General features: G+C 41.4%; 2 protein-coding genes across 2 annotated transcripts; one reads left to right on the top strand and one right to left on the bottom strand.

Annotated features, from left to right (window-relative positions):
- Nucleotides 1-435: 435 nt before the first annotated feature.
- Nucleotides 436-4,443, bottom strand: rpl36 (ribosomal protein L36). Its single transcript, XM_084910687.1, has 4 exons — nucleotides 4,335-4,443; nucleotides 2,220-2,314; nucleotides 1,824-1,958; nucleotides 436-553 (listed from the first exon to the last, which is right to left on the bottom strand). Exons 2-4 carry the CDS (start codon nucleotides 2,310-2,312, stop codon nucleotides 464-466), a joined length of 318 nt encoding a protein of 105 aa, XP_084766813.1. The 5' UTR covers nucleotides 2,313-2,314; nucleotides 4,335-4,443; the 3' UTR covers nucleotides 436-463.
- Nucleotides 4,444-9,960: 5,517 nt separating this feature from the next.
- On the top strand, nucleotides 9,961-20,080 carry lmnb2 (lamin B2). Its single transcript, XM_084910373.1, has 13 exons — nucleotides 9,961-10,396; nucleotides 12,651-12,787; nucleotides 12,927-13,083; nucleotides 13,379-13,504; nucleotides 13,657-13,755; nucleotides 14,407-14,478; nucleotides 14,573-14,698; nucleotides 14,841-15,061; nucleotides 15,474-15,711; nucleotides 15,793-15,900; nucleotides 16,313-16,432; nucleotides 16,530-16,610; nucleotides 17,667-20,080. The coding sequence occupies exons 1-13, from the start codon at nucleotides 10,178-10,180 to the stop codon at nucleotides 17,700-17,702; spliced, it is 1,740 nt and encodes a 579-aa protein (XP_084766499.1). The 5' UTR covers nucleotides 9,961-10,177; the 3' UTR covers nucleotides 17,703-20,080.
- Nucleotides 20,081-20,196: the final 116 nt, after the last annotated feature.

The following is a 20,196-nucleotide window of genomic DNA, read 5'->3' on the forward strand; positions in this document are numbered from 1 at the left end:
ATTTAATTTTGTGAACTCATTTAAAATTTGGAAGTGGCTTGAGAGTGACCGTGTGTGAGACAGAATAAAGTGCTGGAGAATACTCAGCTGATTAAGCATTTTCACACACATGCCAAAGCTTCATGCTCCTTTCAAACAGAAAAGAATGGGCACAAGTCACCATTCTAAAATTTATTTTATACTTAAAGTACACATTTCTATACAAAAATGTATATGCTTTATTTCTGCTGCAGCGGTAATTTTACAAGTTCTTTGGTGATATTCATTCCTTTAGCCACAGTAGGCTAATCTACAGTCTGGTCTAAAGCCAAGCAGCATGTTATGTCTATATTTTGAGATTTCTACAAACATCTTCAGGTGTGCTGACGACCGAGATGGTTGCAGCAACATAAACAGATCTGATGACAAAGCAAAAAAAGAAAGACGAGGCTGGAATGTAGTTTCACGTTTTATTAAATGACTTTTACTCCTTCTTGGCAGCAGCCTTTCTCATGGCAGCCAGTACGTTGCTCAGCTCTTCTCTCTTTCTCTTGGCCCGAATGTGAGTGCCGATCTGTGAGGGGAAAAACCGTATAGAAATATTAGAAGAGCTCTGAGCTTTTCTGTTGTCCAGTCAGTGCATAAAAATCATATCCAACAAACGATCACAAAAAGGCTCAGGTCCTTATAAATGGCCAACACATTACAGATGGCTCATTATAAAACTACCTCACTGAAATTGTGAGAATGCACACATCTCAACTCATAGTTAGCAGTTGGAAGGCTGTGTAACATGGAAAATTATGAGTATAACCTCCAAATCACAAAACATGGTACTGATAACCTCAGTAAATAAACATGTTATGAAAACTGAGCTCATTTTGAATGTGATCGCAGCCACAAATCATAAATAAGTTGGCGCAGGGTCACGTGCAGCACTGTGTAGCATCCCCTCTTCTTCTAACAACAACCCACAAGTCCACCAGAGCAGCTGCGGGACTTGTGGAAGAGGAATGCTAGAAGATTCTTCTTCTCCTTCTCTGTTAGAGGATTCCAGCTGCTCAGCAGTTCTGACCCTGCTTTGTCCTGTTTTTGGTGCAAACTGCCACTTCCAAAGGCGCCGATTTTGATTAGTATGACCTCAGCAGTTTTCCACTTTGCCTCAGTCTATCTTAAACTGGCTTTGGTCCAGAGAAGACAGCAGTGTCTATGGATCACGCTCCCATGTGGCTGCCTCTTTGCATGACAGAGCTCTAACCTGCATCTGTGGAGGGCACGCTGAGCTGTGTTCACACACTGATCCTGAGCCCATGCACTGATTTCCACCACACAATCATGCCTGTTTTAAGGGACTGGTGATGCAGATATCCAACAATGATGATATTATGAACTACAGATGATGAATTACTCAAAGTCTTCACATGTTTACATTCAGAAACATTCTGAAAAACAATTTGTAGATGCAGTTTTCTGCAGAATGGTGAACCTCTGCCTCTCTAAGATGCTCTTTTTAGACCCAGTCATGTGACTCACATGTTGCCAATTAACCTAAGTGGCTGCTAAATGTTCCTCCAGCTCTTTCTTTTTAGTACCACTTTTTCAGCTTGACCCTGTACGAATGTTCTGATACCTGCTGCTGCCATCGAGTCAAAATGAGCTCAGTTTTCTTAACATGGTACAATAATTCAGTTTAAACATGTAATATGTTTTATAAATATTATAAAGATAATACAACATTTGCATAATCTTTATTTACATTTTACAACTTGTCCTTACTTTTGTGGTTTGTAACTGGGCAAATACTACTGTGGTTTAGGCTGGCAAGTGCTTTGACACAAACTCACCCTCTTCTTGATGAACTTGAGGGCTCTCTTGTCCTTGGACACTTTCAGCAGCTCCATGGCTCTCCTCTCATACGGAGCAAACCCACACACTTCACGGATCATATCCCGCACAAACTTGGTGTGTTTGGTCAGACGCTGGGCAGTAAAGACATAGTACACGGTAAGTCAAAGCATTTAACACCATTGACTCTATTTGGACATAACGTGATATAGGAATGTTGATGCCTGACAGATTATGCTTATGTGGACTGATTTACACTATATGTGTCATCGAACGCTTCAGGTCAAACCAGTCACAGAGTAAGTACACAAACTACTGTCTGAAGTGCAAATATATTTATCTTAACACTTGTAATATAGTCAAGTCTGTAAAGTCACTCAGCAAGAGATACTCACCCCGCGCCGGCGGCTGTGTTTGGGAGCAGTTACATTTTTGGTGACTGGGTGGCCTTTGTTAAGGCCAACAGCCATAGGATAACGAATAGCCATGTCTGCGGAGGATCACAAACAAACATTAAGACAAGTGCAAATGATGAGGCTTTAACTAGCTGCAATCTCACATGATCAACATATCAGAACAAATACTTTGGTATGCAATAGCAGGAAGACCAACACCGACAACAGGCTCTTGTCTAAGCTCTATTGTAAGCAGTGATGGGAATAACGGCGTCACTTTTTTCAGTAACGAGTAATCTAACTAATTACTATTCCTATCGTTACAACGGCGTTACAGTTACTAACAAGAAAATGCGGTTCGTTACTATTTTTCAACAACCAGACGGTTGATGCTGTGTTCAGTTTACCACATCTTATATCAGTTGCACGGAAGTAGCTGACTACGCAAGTAATCTGGACGCTACAGCTTTAAGCAGCTGCGCGCGCTCCCGCGGACGGTAATCACGATCACTGGCTAGCACAACACCTGGAGCTAAGGGGGCAAAACAATCGCATGAGTGCTGCTGTTTGACTGAGGAAGAATAAAGTAGTCGTGGTAAGCCAATCACATGACCACTTCAAGACAAAGCTATTTATTTATACAAAGTTATTTAAAAAATCAAGGTAAAAGGTAAATGGATGCAAATAACTTTGTTGTTTGCAAAACTTGTGCAGAGGATTTTAAAATTGACAATTTCGATTTGCATTTAAAGTTTTTTGTCTGATTTTAGATCCATTGTATTAACACAGTATGTCAAAATGAAAACATGACTGTAAATTCAGACACGCGAGGTTGTGCTGAAAAGGATGATACCAAACAAGGCAAAGTAAATAGTTTTTAAAGGTAAAATGTGGAGGGAAAATCAAAAGTAGTTAAAATGGCCAATTATACCCTGGACCCCAGCGCGTTAAACGTTTTATTAAAGTAACGCAATAGTTACTTTTCAAGTAATTAATTACTTTTAGAATATTGTAACTCAGTTACTTTTTTGAAGAACTAGTAACTAAAATTAATTACTTTTTCAAAGTAACTTGCCCAACACTGATTGTAAGCCACATCAGTTTTGCACCCATGGGCAATGTTTTACCGAAGCCTTTTTTCCTACTTGAGTGGTCTACATCACTGGGTTCAGTAGCGCTATGATCATCTGACAGCAGGAAAGCTCAAATAAAACAGGGTGTAGATATGACATGGCAAGGTCTGTGACACAGGAATAGGATGGGGACCTCCATCGCTTTACTTTACTGCAAAGGTAGCTGTAGCTCAGGAAGTCGAGCAAGATGTAAGGTCAGTGGAATCAATTCAACCTCATAAAAAAACAAAGCACTGTGTGGTATTCACACACAACAGACCAATTACTCTCGTTCAATGGATGCGACCTGCAGATTAGACAATAACTGTGTGCAAAAAGAATGTTAGCAGGAGCTTCTGGTTCTTTTGAGCGAGCTATTTGAAACAACACCATAATTTGGTCTCAAAAACATTTCTTACAGTGCTAACAGGACTCCAAATCTCCGTTTAACAACCACAATCTAAACAGGTCAATGTCGGTGGAAGCTTAACCATCATCATTTACACTCAGTGAACGCTGTTTACTAAAAGGTGCTCTGCTGCAGCCACCTTCAGTAAAAGCTCTTGACTTGGACTCGCCATGTAAGACACGCGAGGTAGCCTGGAGCAATCTGCTGTTTCATTTCCAATTTTGAGGGTACAAGCGACCTACTGGCGCTGATCCGTCACATCGGGCCGGTAAAGCTTGAGTGTCCACCAGACTGTGCGACAGCTCCCTATGTGCCCGCAGGTCTGCTCGCTGCTTTAGTTTCTCACTACAACAATATTCAGTCTGTGCTCGGAAGCACCGATTTCTACGCACTCAGGAACATAATGAAAACGGACACGGCTGACTAGACGCCACATTTTCTTCAACTTCATATAAATACGGTGCTACAATACTGAGCTGAGACGTAAAGTAACGTTAGTAGTTACTAGCAGTTTCAACAAATCTTCTAAAACTCGACGGATGGCAAAGATTAGAAACGGCTTTTGGCTAAAACTTCTCGACATTAAAATCGTACCTGCTATCTTTGATGGCGGTCAGGCCGGAAGGACTGTTGCGTGAGCTAAACGGGGCAATGAAAGCGCTGACCCGGAAAACGCTTCTGTTACGCTGGCGTGACAGCGCCCCCTGCTGCCCTGGAAGAGGAAGTGTTTTTCATTTTAATGGGGTTTTCTCATTTCACTAATCTGTCTCTGGAATCAGTCTATGTACACTATGTTAAAGGGCGTTTTATTCCTAAAATGCATGAGGTTAGAGGATGGAGGAGGCTGTGATGATGCACAGCTTTATCCTTTGCAAAAGTGTTTCTAATCTTCACCGAGTTTGGTGCATCAGTATATAAAATCCATAGCTCTTAATATTCTAATACAAATACCATTGTTGTTTAGTGAGACTTTTGATTCTTCTTGCCCTAAATGTCTAAATGTTTTTTTTCTATATACATTGAAGGAAATAATTATTCCCCCAGAAACCACTGTTGGTGAGTACAGTGAGATGCTTCTTGTAGTTGGTGGAAATGTGAACCAATAGATCCTTTAGGTTTCTTGGCTGCTGACACACAACTTCACACAGACAGACACACAGCTCCTCCTTACTAACAGCTGGATTAGCTAATGCTAATAACACTTAACAAAACTTAAGGAGAAAGTTCAGAGGTCAGCAAAGCTCCTGTTTTCACTAAAGTATTAAACAGTCTTCATGAATGTTAACCTGGCCGACACATATGGTAACATTAGCTGTTTACTATTAGCATAGTCCAAAAGCAAACCAATCCCCCAAGACAACAAAAGGGGCATAGTCCAACACAAAAAGTTCAGAGGGCCAACCGCAGGTCCAACTTCGGCAATGGAACAGTTCAGGTGGGCAGCAACAATGGCGAAAGACTTTTGGTGGCCGGCGACGGCGTGGCATGGCAGGTGACCAGCAACGTGCTGGCAGTGCAGACTGTGACTGAACAGGATGTGGCTTGGCAGATCGTGGATTTGTAGGCCGTAGTTTGGCAGGACATTGATGTGCAGGCCGTCTCGCTCAGGCATGGCAGGTCATGCACAGCAGGTCCAGGCAGTGCGCTGTCTTCCGGCTGGGGTGTGGCAGGTCCAGGTGGCACACAGATCTCCAGCTGGGTTGTGGCAGGTCAGACGGCGTGCTGTCCTCCAAAGTGGGCGCAGCATGTCCAGGCAGCGCGTTGACCTCTGGCTGAGGAGTGGCAGGTCAGATGGCGTGCTGTCCTCCAGCTTCGGTGCGGCAGGTCCAGGCAGCGCGTTTAACTCCAGGTTGGGCGTGGCATGTCAAGCATGGCAGGTCCAAACAGCACGCTGACCTCTGGCTCAGGCATGGCAGATCCAGACGGTGCGTTGACCTCCAGCTCGGGTGCAGCATGTCCAGGTGGCGCGTTGACCTCCGGCTCAGGTGCTGCAGGTCCAGAAGGCGCGCTGTCCTCCAGGTGGGGCGTGGCAGGTCAGACGGCGTGTTGTCCTCCAGCTTGGGTGCGGGAGATCCAGGTGGCACGTTGTCCTCCAGCTCAGCCGTGGCAGGTCCAGGCAGCGCGTTGACTTCCGGCTCAGGCGCGGCAGGTCAGACGGTGCTCTGACCTCCTGACCGGTCCAAATGGCTTGCTGACCTCCAGCTCAGCTGCGGCAGATCCAGGTGGCACGTTGTCCTCCAGCTCAGCCGCGGCAGGTCCAGGTGGCGCGTTGACGTCCGTCCGGGGTGTGGAAGTTTACCAGAAACCCACACACACAGACCAGTACCTCCTCTTTGACTCCCACTGCCCTCTGGGACACAAACTTGGAGTAATCAGGACCCTAAAACACTGGGCAGAAAATGTTCCCTCTAAACCAGAAGGGAAAAAGAGGGAACACACACGTGTAAAGAAAGCTCTTTTTTGATCACCAAATCAGCAAAGATGCACAGTAAAGATGCACAGAAAAGAAGGTCAGACGGATGGTCGACAGGACAACACTCGGCTGTCCATCTGCATCTTAAGGACAAAGGTCACTCTTTCGAGGATGCCGATGTTCACATTTTGGACAGATTAGACAGATTGTTTGAAAGAGGAGTGAAAGAAGCCATCTATGCCCATTGTGAACGACCATCTTTGAACAGAGCTGGTGGCTTATGACACCAGCTGTCTGCCATCTATAATCCAGTTTTGAGATTCCTTTCCAGACACCTTCTAACTTAGAAGCAAAACCCAAGTTCACTGTTGCTGGTGGCCTAGAACAACAAACAGTACCTGTTTTTATGAGCTGACCAGGCCCAAAACACACAGTATCTGTGGCCACTGACCCCGAAATACACAGTAGCTGTGTAAGGCAGTGAGTTTATTTACAATGATAAAAAGTGAACAACAATAGGTGACAATCCTCGCACTGTGGGTCCGTGCTGATTCTCCATGAATGCCACACAGTGCTCGTGTCCGTTGTGTGAATTGTGACAACTGCAATTCCCACATTTGTACAGTGGCTGGGCTCCCATGACAAACTCTGTTTTCAACACCTCGAGGAAAACACACATACGTTGTTGATCTGGCAAGCTATGCACACACAAAGTTTTCACAAGCTAATGAATGAACTCAACATCCCAGCGCAGACTGAAGCTCAGCCACACAGTTGTAGAGAGGCTGCTGACGAAGGCAATACACTGTAAAAAAAAAAAAAGGATTTTGGGGGTGATTATATTGCTGCTAATCAGTTAATCTGGTTGAAAACATTCACAAAACAAATAAAAGTTCTGAATCCTGGTTCTAAAAAAAAGCATTTCTGTTTTCTTTTCTCTTCTCTGAAATAAACTTCATGTTTTTGAAAATGACAAAATTGGTGAAAAAGATCAAATTGTTACATTAACAGAGTAATTATTGCAGTCCAATATCATCAGTCTCGAATTTAGCATATTTGAATTACCTTTTTTGGGGGGCTGCCATCTCCCCAGCCAGCATTTGCCTTGCTTTAAACTGTCTTATCCATAATTATTTATGATAAATAATCATGTCTTATTATAATATATAATAATAAGACAAGTGTGGAGTTAAAATGTTTCATCATCCAGTTCTGCAGAGAGTTGTACACTGTTCAAGGTATTGAGCCAACCTACATTTGAAGAGCTCCATACACCTTGATGTTTTAGAGTGAAGGGAATCATTTTGTACCTCGTTTGTGGTTTTGATAATGTCATTGATTAAAGATGTTGACATAATCATTGTTTGCTGTGTCTGAAAATAAAATCTGGTGTAAATCTAAAAATCCCTAAATATGTGGGGGCTAATTAGTTAAACTGATCATTTATTAGTAAATATTAAGTAGGTTTAACAACTGTGTACTCGTAAATAATAAATTACTCCATTTCTATGAGTCATTAGTTTCATAATCTACTTATGATTGTTGAGCTTAAGGATGTGCACGACTGGTCGACTACCTGACTAATCGTCGGTATTTTCACTAGTTGGTACCAGATTTACTTGTTGTTTCATCTTATTGTTAAAATTAGTGTGAATGCTGATTTATTATTTACAGTGTAGAGATCATAATCTTTATTATTATGTATTCCATATGTTTTGTGTATGCTATAGCCTTTAAAACCTTCAACTTAACTACTTTTCGACATGGGTGTTTGTCTTTTTCTCATTTCTGACATTTACCCTCAAACCATAGTCATCTTGGTCTTCTTTCATCCAATGTAATTGTTAGTGGGATAGGATTTACGCCTCTGCCATTAATCTCACCAAAGTGCAGCCTCCTCCATCCAACTCTTCCACTGAGAACAAAATGAAAACAGCTCCCAAATGTTGTTTATAAATCAGTAGTGCAGGCTGTCTTTGCGCTGCCACCACATCCACATAATAAACTCTACAGAGTTAAAAAAATATTTTTAGGATTTTGTAGGAGGCTGCTTATATTTTCATAAATGGACAATAACAAACAAACATAATTAAATTACAAGTAGGAGATTTTTGTTAAAAGTCTTGTTTATTTATTTTTTTTCAATAGAGGTAAATTCATGTTAATGGATTTGTGTTAATTTCATGTTCAGTATTTTACATAAAAGCACAAGTTTATATTTAATGTGTCAATTAGTTATAATTTTGACACTTACAAGCGTTACTGTAATCTGATTACTTTTTTCAAGTAACAAGGGATTACTATTGCAAAAAAGTAGTTATATTACTGTTACTTTCTCGTAAGTACGCTGTATTACTAAACTGTGATTTTGTTTGTGAGAATGTCTCATGACAATGACGTATGAGCGTGCGACATCTGTGGCAGCAACAGATGTGTGTTGCTGGAGAGAGTACGACCATGCAGCGTTTAAAGCTTGGAAGTACTGACATTACTTTGAGTTTGATTCTGAAAAAAAGGGACAAAAACCTTAGTGTCTGCTGTACACTCTGTGTGGGAGGAAAACCTCTTTCTACAGTGAAAAATTAAACTTCAAATCTGAGCAAACCCCTAGATCCCCCCATTGACATGAAAGCTGCGGCACCAGGAAAACCTCCACTGGCACCACTCCTGCTAAACAGGTGAAAATAGATTTAAGAACAACAGGAGTTAGTGCCGCTGAATCTTTAATTTTATTTATTTTTTGCAGTGTTTTACTTTCATATATTTGAAATAGTGAGTGTAAACACAAAAAACCCCATTTTATTTTATATGCTGGAATATACAGGAAATAGGTTTAAATGTTAACAAATTTCTTCAAGTCAAACACTATTGCATATAATTTAACTGCAATGCGCATAAAGTTAAAAGATTAAAATTAATAAAACAAGTTTTTAAAAGAGACTTCAATTTTATATGCTGGATTATGCTCAAACAAAGTAGTAAGTGGCTAATTACTTTTGGAAATAAGTATTCAATAAAGTAACAGGATTACTTTTTTGGAGGAGTAATCAGTAACTAGCAAATAATTGCTATTTTCAAGTAACTTGAGCAACACTGCTTACAAGTGGGATAATTATGTAATAGAATGTTTTATAGTTGTAGCGGTTGTCTTTGAATGCTGACATACTGTATAAAAAGATAAAATAAGATAAGATAAGAGATCTTTATTGTCACTGTTACCAGAACAATGAAGCACAGTAGAACAATGAAACACACACACACTATGTTTGGCACTCACAGGAATATAAATATACTGTCATTTACCAGAATGAACTGCTTCTATTTCTAAGCATAGAGGAAAGGTGAAGTTTGGTTTTATGGCCTGACATCACAGTCTTTATATGCACCTGTGTAACCCTATCCTATTGCTATCATACGGAAGAGGATTAGGGCCACTGGAAAAAAAATCTGAGAGAAAAGTCAGAATTCTGAGATTAAAGTCAGAATTCTGAGAAAAAAGTCAGAATTCTGACTTTTTTCTCAGAATTCAGGAAAAGAAGAAAAAAAATACGTTCCGCCTTTTTTTTTTCCAGTGGCCCTAATCCTCTTCAGTACTATCAAGTGTGAACAGTTCTTTCTGGTAATTTTTCGTGGGTTTTGGTGGGGAAGCTGTCCTTCATAATGTTAAAGTCACGGGACATTTTCGAAAAAAACCTCTAAAGGTGCTTTTGTTTAGACAGGAGGTTATGCGTTACGTTACGCCCTTCCCGTACCTCTGCTTTCCCATCAGCCATTGCGGACAGGAAGTGTCCTCTGCTTTTGGCGCGGTCCTGACCGCGGCCATCTTGGAATCACATCACTGTGTAAAGCAAGCGTTCGAGACACTGCGTGGTCCTCCGGCTCATTGATTGCGATATCCTGGCGCTAACTATCAAGAGGAGCTGTTTTGCATCCCGATCTAACAAAGCCAGTAGATACAATCATTTATTTTCTTTTGCTCGCTGAGTGCTCAGGAAAACTCGGGCAGAATTTTGAAGGAACCGCTATGGCGACTGCAAGCGCTACCCCAAGCCGTGAAGCTGGCCGGTCAGCGGCCTCCACTCCTCTCTCCCCGACTCGGATTTCTCGTTTACAGGAGAAACAGGAGTTGCAGCATCTGAACGACAGGCTGGCTGTGTACATCGATCGCGTGCGGGCGCTGGAATTGGAGAATGACCGGCTAATGGTTAAAGTGTCGGAAAAAGAAGAGGTGACTACGAGAGAGGTTAGTAAATGAAAATATTTCAGCAAATGTAATATCAGCACGTGATCCCTGTCGTAAAAATGTGTAACTGAAAAAAGGCTCGTGCGCGCACATATCTAGTCTTGAACGATAGGGAAAATCGGTCATTATAAGTCACGTTAATTATGCGGCGTAAAATGTGTAACTAACAGTGCGCTCACATACGGTAAACTCAGCTTCACTGGTGCCGTTGGCTTTGCATTGTTTGCCGTAATGATCCATACTGCATCTGTATTCAAATATGACCGGACCGGAAGCACTGAGCGGGTGGGTCTGCGCGCCAATCTCTGCTCAGTGATTTTTTTTTTTTTTTTTTTAATTTAATGTATTTTTTGTATTTGTGAATTTGTCCGTTCATTTGACTTTGCCCCCCCCCCCCCCCCACAAAAAAACAAAAACCAAACAAAACAAGAAAAAACCTACAGAATCCATTTTTGGGGAATTTCTTTACCAGAACGATTGATTTCCTTACCTGGATGATTGTATCAAGACAATTTTGCGCTTCATCAGATAAGCATCGATAGAACCTATCATGGGACAAAGGTGTTTGTTGTAATCTTGAATAGTTGTTGCCCTAAAGTTAAAATTTTAACTTGTGCGTGGTTTCTATTTTATATGTGACCTTTGCATGATGTATGATTTCTGCTTCATCAAAAAAAACAAACAAACACAAAAACCCAACATATTTGAGTAATGGTAGATCTTGTAATCGTGCCAGATCCTTTATTTCTTCGTGCTGTGAGTCATTGTATGCTCACAGGTAGCAACCCTGTAATGGAACTGCTTCTTAAAGGAACTACTATTTCGACACTTGACCTACAACAGATACATTTTGGTCTTGTAGTGTTTCTACTGGAGTTATAGCAGGTGGTGTTGCAAAGACACGTTGTTGCCCATAGCAGCATCAATTTCCTGTTTTTCTTGTAACGTAGCAACCCCAATCAACACAGCGATGAACGCACGCAATAACCACATTCGCGAAAAATTGGCCTTGTCCACCCTTTTTACACTTTCATATACTATACTAGTTCCTTCTTTTATAACGAGTAAAGGAGAGCCCCTAAACGTGTTCTTTTATGTTAGCAATCACTCAGTGGATCACTCAGTGCTACCTTTTTCTGCACACTAGCCTTATGATTTTATTGGTTGGCATGCCTAGTGCTAACTGAATTAACAAGCCTGCGTTTGTGACTGTTTTCTGCTGTTTTTGTTCTACTGCAGGTATTAGGGAGTAGTTACCAATGTGGCTAACACTGACAGGGTTGCTACTTAATAATGTAATATAAATTCTAAAAATGTTATTTTAAATTCCAGTGACACTAAGGTAATTAAAAAAAAAAAAAAAAAGTAAATTAGATCATATGCAGGCAAGTTTTTAAAAAAATAATAAAATTCTGGATCCAGTAGAAGTGTGACATGCTTGCTGACATTTTTGGAAAGTCTTAAATCCCAAACCTCTCTCCATTGTGTAAATGGTTGTACCGGTCTTCCTTGCTTTGTTCTGTCTTCTTTTTCTTCACCTTTTTTGCCACTGGTGAAGCAATGTGCGATGGTTGGTTTCTATAGGTTTTATAGAGGCCCATGAAGTACTTAAGAGGTATTTTTTGCTCAAATGCTAATGCACTTCCTCTTTGCTGTTAGTTGAATCTTATTTAGACTCGGAAAGTCCAATGTGGTGGCAGCAGTGAAAGGAAAGCTTTAAGGCTATTTTCAGACAGTAATTACTTTTGTTACATCCTAACATTATATATGGTTACTGAAAACGTCACACAGTGTGTGTAGTTGTGGTAGTTGGATCTATTCATTCAGAATAATTGATACTGAATGAAATTAGTAGGTCAGCTGGAAACGGCTGCTCTGACTGTTGAATTTAACACTGCTCCCAGTGCTTGACTGAAAGAGTTTTATTTATTTTTATATATATATATTTTTTTTCAATTCATTATTTATTCAGATAAAATTCAAACGGGAACAAATTTAATTTTAAAACATAATAATGGAGCCACCGTGTATATTTAGTTTAGTATATGTTCCTGTAATAATCCTCTGTCTGATTAAAAGAAAAGAAAGGAGAAAAAAAAGAAATAGGTTGGGGTTTGTTTGTTTTTTTAAGGTGAACTTTAGAAACATGTCCTTCTGTTGTAATATGCAACCACTCAGAAGACTTTCCATCCTGGAACAGTCAGTAGTGTTTGTTTTCTTCACCAGGTAATGTGTTTTGCATCCCTCTCTTTAGGTAACAGGCCTAAAGGCTCTGTATGAGGCAGAGTTGGCTGATGCTCGGCGAGTTTTGGATGAAACTGCTAAAGAGAGAGCCAGGCTCCAGATAGATCTGGGCAAGGCTCAGGCTGACCTGGAAGAAGCTACACGCAGGTAACGCCTTATCAAATACTTTTTTTTATTTGAAATCGTGTTAACGTGGCTAAAGATTTGGGATATTTGCTTGTAAGGGCCATTAAGTGACCACTTAAAGATAATAATTGTGTTCTGCCTCCTTGTCTCTTTGTTCCAGTATAAAGAAAAAGGATGGTGATCTTGCTGCAGCAATCTCCAGGGCCAGTGGTTTGGAAGCCCAGCTGAATAAGAATGAAGCAGCTCTTTCAACAGCTCTAAGCCAAAATGCTGCTCTGAGCTCTGAGCTAGCTGATGTCAAGAACCTGCTGGCCAAGGTGGGAAAGATGCGAGATGTTTAGTAAAAAAAATGAAGCCAGAAAAAAAATATCTAGAAATGGTTGAATAATTAGAAATGATAATATATGATCACCACAATACTTTAATCGTGATTGATATTACAATTTTGTTTACCTTTTCAGTTGGGTATTATGTCCCCAAAAGTAAATGTTTCATTTACTTTTCGTATGCCAGACTAACATGACAAATGTTCTCTGCTTGGTCATGAAGAGCCAGCCAATCAGCCTAATGTTGTCCATGTGCTAATAAATGTCCCGGTCTTATGATGTGTAGGCAGAGGACAGCCATGCTGTTGGTAAACGCCAGCTGGAGGCAGAGACACTGATGCGTGTGGACTTGGAGAACCGCTGTCAGTCACTGAGTGAAGAGCTGGAGTTCAGGAAGACTATGTTTGATGAGGTAAGGGTTGTGTCGTAAATACTGTGCATGTGCACAAGACTGCCATAAAGTTTGCATAATCAGATTTCTTTCCCTCTCTATTTTAACGTAGCAAAGTATTTGGGTTTTCTTTGGGTGACGTTTCTCACACTTCACTCACTTCTTGTGCTCAGGAGGTGCGCGAGTCTCGCCGTCGACATGAGCAGAGAATAGTGGAGGTGGACTCTGGAGTCAGACAGGACTATGAGTTCAAACTGGCACAAGCTTTACAGGTATGATTTCATTTCTGATGTTGCCGTGTCTGTGGCTGCTACAACCCAGTATATTTACAGGTACAGTTGTGTCATTGAAAAACAAATGTTATCATACAAATAATAAAGGCATTTTTAGTATCAGTCAGTTTTTAGTTCTTTTTTGCCTGTGGCACCAAAAGAAAACCAGTACTGTGTTTCTCAGACAGTTTCTGTAAGTACCCGTACACCTGGGCAGGTTGCCATCAGCAGCTAACCCTAATATCTTTTGGTAGCAGCAACTCCACTGACCCAGAATGTCACACTGTGAAAGCACGAATCTGCTGAGGTCATTATGAGTTCACGTTGTTATTCCTTGATAAATCTTGTGTTGGAAACACCAATTCTAGTTGTTTTTTTGAAAATTGTGCGCACATGCACAGGAGCATGCTGGTTGGCTCTGACTGTAAAATGCTGCACAATTTCACATTGCGTGCTAGGACTTGTTAATTTTCTCTGTAACCATTTTGGCAAGTATATTATATTATGAGATATTTACTACTAGAATATAAAGGCCAGGTCTGTACTGTGTTTGTGTTGATGCTAAATTTCACCTTCACATCTGTGTCAGCACTGCTCAGCAGGCTTTCTGTTGAGAATGAATGTTAATCAGAGTTCTGTGATCCCAACCAGGACCTGCGGAGGCAACATGATGAGCAAGTCTCTATTTATAAGGAAGAACTGGAGCAAACGTTTCAGGCCAAGGTGAGAGACACATGTTTGTCTTTCCCCCCCTTTCTTTCTTTTTGTTTTATGCTCCTTGTGTTCAAATATCCTATCTGTCTCGTTCTGTCTGCAGTTGGATAATGCCAAAGTGTCCTCTGAGATTAATGACAAGGCAATGAGCTCAGCCAGGGAGGAGCTGCAGGAGTCTCGTACCAGAATAGAGAGCCTTGGGTACCAGCTCAGCGCCCTGCAGAAACAGGTGTGGCCTTATGGACACCACTACACCCAAATGGAGACCTCTCCTACAGCTTCCACACTTTAAATCCCTTAAACAGCTCATGATTTCTGGTGGTTTGCTATTTGGTTTTAATTGAGTGGTGTCTGCATGTTTGCTTTTGTAGGTGGCTGCCTCAGAAGATCGTATCAGAGAGTTGGAAGAAATTCTGTCGTCTGAGCGAGACAAGCACCGCCGTGCCATCGAAGCAAAAGAACAAGAAATGGCTGAACTGAGAGACCGGATGAACGCTCAGCTCAGTGAATACCAGGAGCTGCTGGATGTGAAGCTGGCTCTGGATATGGAGATCAATGCATACAGGAAACTGCTGGAGGGAGAGGAACACAGGTGCACATGTTTGTGGTGTGCTTTATAAACTGAATCAAAGTGATAAATGTGTGAAATCCAGTTTCAGACTGGCCTATGTTTTCACATCATTGAACGGTTTCAGTCCTTGTGGAGGTGAATGAGACTGATTGGGCTAAAAAATAAAAAAAATAGAAGTCATAATCTTATCTGTACCTTGAGGTACCTGAAGCCAAGGTATCTGTATGTGTGGTATTTTCTGATACCGAGTGTTTTTCCACAGTAGAAGTATTTTATCAAGTACTTTATCATGAGGATGCCATCAGAGCAGGTACTTACTGTAGGCACCGTGGGTAGGATGTGTAGCGGGTGGAAAGTGATACTTGGATCAGATTAGACTGTTGGGATCGTTGCACATTGATTCCAACAGCATCATTTTCTCCTCCTGTTTTAGACTGAAGCTGTCCCCCAGCCCGTCTTCCCGAGTCACAGTGTCCAGATTAACAGGATCTTCATCCTCCCGCTCCTCTAAGAGGAAGAGAGCGGAAGCAGAGGTTAGGGAGATGCCAGAGATTGGAAGAGGAGAGGAGCAGTTGCTGGTGTCAGAAGAGGCTACGGCTACTGGAGCCGTCACTATATCACCAACTGACATGGATGGAAACGCAGTCACACTCATCAACGATACTGAGCAGGTGTGTTAGGTGAAATTTTATATTGTGTCTCCTTTTCTGAACAAAGTGCACTTCTGTATTAAGGCTCCTCATGTCTTGCAGGACCAGCCTCTGGGCAACTGGAGATTGAAGAGACAGGTTGACAATGGGGAAGAAATCATCTACAAGTTCTCACCAAAATACGTCCTGAAAGCTGGGCAGTCTGTCACGGTGAGTAGATTGCGTATGGTTGCATGACCCTAAACGATCAGACACGTATAGACACACATGTAGTGGAGGTGAGACAGGAACACTGATGAAGAGCCCACAAGGACACCAAGAGAAAAATCAGTCGTGAGGGATAAGGAGGGAGCGAAGGTCTGTGGCCTCCAACTGCTAAACCCTCTGGGGCATTGACTTGTTGTCTCTCCACTGCACCTGTTGTCATTGATTTGCACCTGTGCAGGTGAAATGGGTTCCCAGCGGCTCAGACTTCCTACCTGGACAGACTGATATTTCTCAAGTTTAACAGACTGTACTGTGATGATCATGCTGTGTAATATTGTGAAAATGTAATATGTGAAGCTGTATGTTATACTGTATGTTGTAAACAGCTTTTTTTTTGTTGTTTACCTGCACCTAGGTGTGGTCTGCCGATGCTGGTATGGCTCACAGTCCTCCAACTGACTTGCTGTGGAAAAGTCAGGCTTCCTGGGGCACAGGAAATGACATAGTTACCTCTTTGGTCAATGCTGATGGCGAGGTAAAGACGTCCGTGCATAGCTAACTAAACCAGTTTCCTTTGCTTGAAATTCGTACATGGTTTTGATTTTTTGAGTCATGCGGTGTTTGTCTCACAGGAGGTGGCCAGGAGGACTGTAACCAACACTCAGGTGGATGTAGATGATGTTGATGGCGAGGAGGAGACAGTGGCACAAACGGTACACTTGGCCAACAATTTTTCTTCTTTACCTTTTTGGTAAAACTTTTTGTTTGGCTCAGTGTAAAGGAGCAGGGCTGTCACTGCAGTTAGATTAGATGTTAAGAAAACTATGAGCTCATTTTGACTCGATAGCAGAGCAGTTGGACAAGGTCAATAAAAGGTTGATGAAGTAAGTGGTACTAAAAAGAAAGAGCTGGAGGAACATTTAGCAGCCACTTAGGTTAATTGGCAACATGTGAGTCACATGACGGGGTCTAAAAAGAGCATCTTAGAGAGGCAGAGGTTCACCATTCTGCAGAAAACTGCGTCTACAAATTGTTTTTCAGAATGTTTCTGAATGTAAACATGTGAAGACTTTGAGTAATTCATCATCTGTAGTTCATAATATCATCATTGTTGGATATCTGCATCACCAGTCCCTTAAAACAGGCATGATTGTGTGGTGGAAATCAGTGCATGGGTTCAGGATCAGTGTGTGAAGACAGCTCAGCGTGCCCTCCACAGATGCAGGTTGGAGCTCTGTCATGCAAAGAGGCAGCCACATGGGAGTGTTATCCAGAGACACTGCTGTCTTCTCTGGACCAAAGCTAGTTTAAAATAGACTGAGGCAAAGTGGGGAAACTGCTGAGGTCATACTAACCAAAATCAGTGCCTATGGAAGTGGCAGTTTGCACCAAAAAAACAGGACAAAGCAGGACCAGAACTGCTGAGCAGCTGGAATCCTCTAACAGAGAAGAATGGGACACATTCTTCTTCCACAAGTCCAACAGCTGCTCTCCTCAAGTCCCACACACTTGTGGGTTGCTGTTAGAAGAAGAGGGGATGCTACGCAGTGCTGCATGTGACCCTGCGCCAACATATTTATGACTTGTGGCTGCGATCACATTCAAAATGAGCTCATAGTTTTCATAACATGTTTATTTACTGAGGTTAAACAGTGTCTCAGTCAGCACCTGTTGTAGGCTGTTGGATGGAGTCAGTCTTTGGAACTTGTACATCTGTACAGCTACACATGGAAGTCTCCCAATAACAAACCTTTTTGTTTCTCCTACAGGGCAAAGTGTCGTCCAGAGAGTGTGCCATCATGTGAAGCCTTCCTCATAAGTAGATGGCTTTTACCCTTTATATACTACTTTTTTCTTCTAGAGCCATTCAGATATGATCCTGTCCATTGCCTCATTATTTGATGTTTTTACTATTCAAGATCATTTTTTGTATAATGGACTTGGTTTTTATAGCTTTCCATATTTCTGCACCTACTTTAATGAGTCAATAAAAATTAGTCAGACGCCAGCAACGATGGATTAGACATGATGGATCCCAACTCCTAAGCACAACAGAACATGGTATATAGACACTATATATGGTATATAGAATATATAGAGTCTATATGCTATGTACACCCGCTGTATACTGGGTGTGTACTGGGTAAAATGCATCTGTTATCAAACCCTTTTCTTGTGACATCAGGGCCTTTCTGAATGTGTTTCTAACTTTAACATTTATTGCGTGGATACTCATGTTTGTCTGCTGCATGTTTTCTTAGTATTTTTTGAAGTCTTCCTTTCACTTGCATCCAAATGCAAATGAAACGATACATTCTTGTTCAGTTACCTTGGATTTCCCTATTCAAAAGGTGGTTTGCAAATTGACCGGATCCAGTTCTTCTACTTTGGGCTCAATCTAACCACCTCTGACCTTTGAGGTACACTCGGTTGATACTTGACCTTCTGGTCACAACCTAGAACTCTTTGTGACTATGCTCCGTACTTTTCTCTTCCTTATTTCTTCAAAGGTGAAGAAAAAACGTTCTTAGATTTCTGAAAACTAAAAGCAGCCTCCTTTTTTTGTTAAATGTGGCTCCCAGTTGAGCTGCAAGCCGAAATCCATAAAGCCAGGAAAAAACACAAGACAACTGCCAAACCTAAAATCATGCAGCTCTCCCGTCTGTGTTCTTACGACCCTCAACAAGACTAGCATGGTCAGAATCATGTGATGCATGTGAACCCTGCTTTCCTGGGGAAATGTGCTTTGTTGAACTCAGTCCTATCCACACCTAAAAGAGCTGCGAGTGCTCCAAAGCAGCTGTGTAAACCCTGACAGCAGACCCAGAGGAAGTCCAGGGCCCTCACACCGCTCCTTTACAGTGTTTGAATGTTCTTATTTAGCTCTTATTTTTTGAATTACACTGCAACTTGTTGCCTAGACTGGCTATATTTGTTGCTAATAGTTTTTTGTAGAGATTTTCTTAGCGAGGCCAGCACTTTTTTTGACCCAAAAACACTAGTGGTTCATTTTGACTGGCAACGCTTCTGTTAGCAGGTGCGTGTCTATGCTGCCCGTGTGTAGTCTGCAGAGGAAGAAATCTGCACTTGTAACAAAAACTGACCGATGCCTCCAGAGAACCAATGAAACTAAACTTCAGAACAATAATAGAACACTTGTTACAAGTGCTGACATTGTAGGGTGGGTGGCGTCTTCTTACAGTCTGCTGTCCTGCCTCTTGTTGCCGTTTTCAGTTTTCATTCGACAAAGTTGGAGAACTTACTGGTGCTTCTCAGACTTGCTAAATGTTGCGTCTCTGAGCCAAAACACTCATCCTACAAACAGGACGTATGTGTGCAGACAGACAGGATATTGGACTCATCTAACCAACATGCCAGGCTGTTAATAAGCACCTGGATCTGCAGAGTGGAGCTGAGGCGTTAGGGTTTAGGAACATTTACCATGCAGCGGCCAGTTTTTCTTTGCTTGGGTTTGTTCTTCTTTGAACGGTGCAGTGTCAATTGGATTAGGTTAGATGATGAAATTAAAGTTAAAGCTTTCTCAATCTGAAACCTAAAACTGACAAACTTTTTGAAGTGTGTGGGATAAATGATGGAAGTAAGATTCCTGTTTCCTCAGACTTTTGCAGGTCTGACGTGATATTTCGAGTACACGGTCTCCGTCTGTACTCTGTTTCTGACTTGAGCACACTGTATGAGTTTTTCCTCATACCTGCTGTGTGTTATTGTGGAGACGGCTCTCTCGTGTGTTTGTGTTGTGTGATTTACTAGTTCTATGTAATCAGTTTAACTTTTTTTTTTTTTTATGTGTGTACAATTCTTAGATTGGCTCTGGTAGGGTTTTTGTGACTTAATGAAACTGGGAAACTCGACTTATATTTCAGGGTCCATGTAAAAAATAAACAAAAAAATTACCTAAACACTATTCCTGTAGTGTTCCACTAAAAAGTCGAACAGCTTCACTTGATACGAACAGTTAATATAAAATGTTTTGATTTCTATTGGGAGAAAGCACCAGTTGCTTTACTAATAACTGAAAAGTAACCAACATTGATGACAACAGAAGTCCGAAAAACCGGAGAAATGCTATTATTCATGTAGGGGTTATGGCATGTATTGTCTGTTTTATCTATGATTTTCTGTCAAGCTACTTTTTGTACACTTAATAAATGTTTTACACATATGTATTTGGTATCAAGAGTCTTCTATGTGCATACAAATCATTAATATTAGTGGGGTGAGGCGTGTTTATAAAGAATGCCTTGAACAGACATCATTTGATAGCTCCTCAGTAAAAAC

The sequence above is a fragment of the Perissodus microlepis genome, chromosome 17, assembly GCF_051167445.1.
Source record: "Perissodus microlepis isolate ML-2025 ecotype Zambia chromosome 17, ASM5116744v1, whole genome shotgun sequence".
NCBI lineage: Eukaryota > Metazoa > Chordata > Actinopteri > Cichliformes > Cichlidae > Perissodus > Perissodus microlepis.

What these genes read in the sequence shown, in the direction of transcription:
- rpl36 (XM_084910687.1), bottom strand. Translation starts at nt 2,312, where the DNA reads ATGGCTATTCGTTATCCTATGGCTGTTGGCCTTAACAAAGGCCACCCA. An exon ending in AACACAGCCGCCGGCGCGGG is followed by an intron (nt 1,959 to 2,219) that starts GTGAGTATCTCT and finishes TTTACTGCCCAG; the next exon opens with CGTCTGACCAAACACACCAA. An exon ending in TCAAGTTCATCAAGAAGAGG is followed by an intron (nt 554 to 1,823) that starts GTGAGTTTGTGT and finishes TTCCCCTCACAG; the next exon opens with ATCGGCACTCACATTCGGGC.
- lmnb2 (XM_084910373.1), top strand. Translation starts at nt 10,178, where the DNA reads ATGGCGACTGCAAGCGCTACCCCAAGCCGTGAAGCTGGCCGGTCAGCG. An exon ending in GGAAGACTATGTTTGATGAG is followed by an intron (nt 13,505 to 13,656) that starts GTAAGGGTTGTG and finishes TCTTGTGCTCAG; the next exon opens with GAGGTGCGCGAGTCTCGCCG. An exon ending in TGGTCAATGCTGATGGCGAG is followed by an intron (nt 16,433 to 16,529) that starts GTAAAGACGTCC and finishes TTTGTCTCACAG; the next exon opens with GAGGTGGCCAGGAGGACTGT.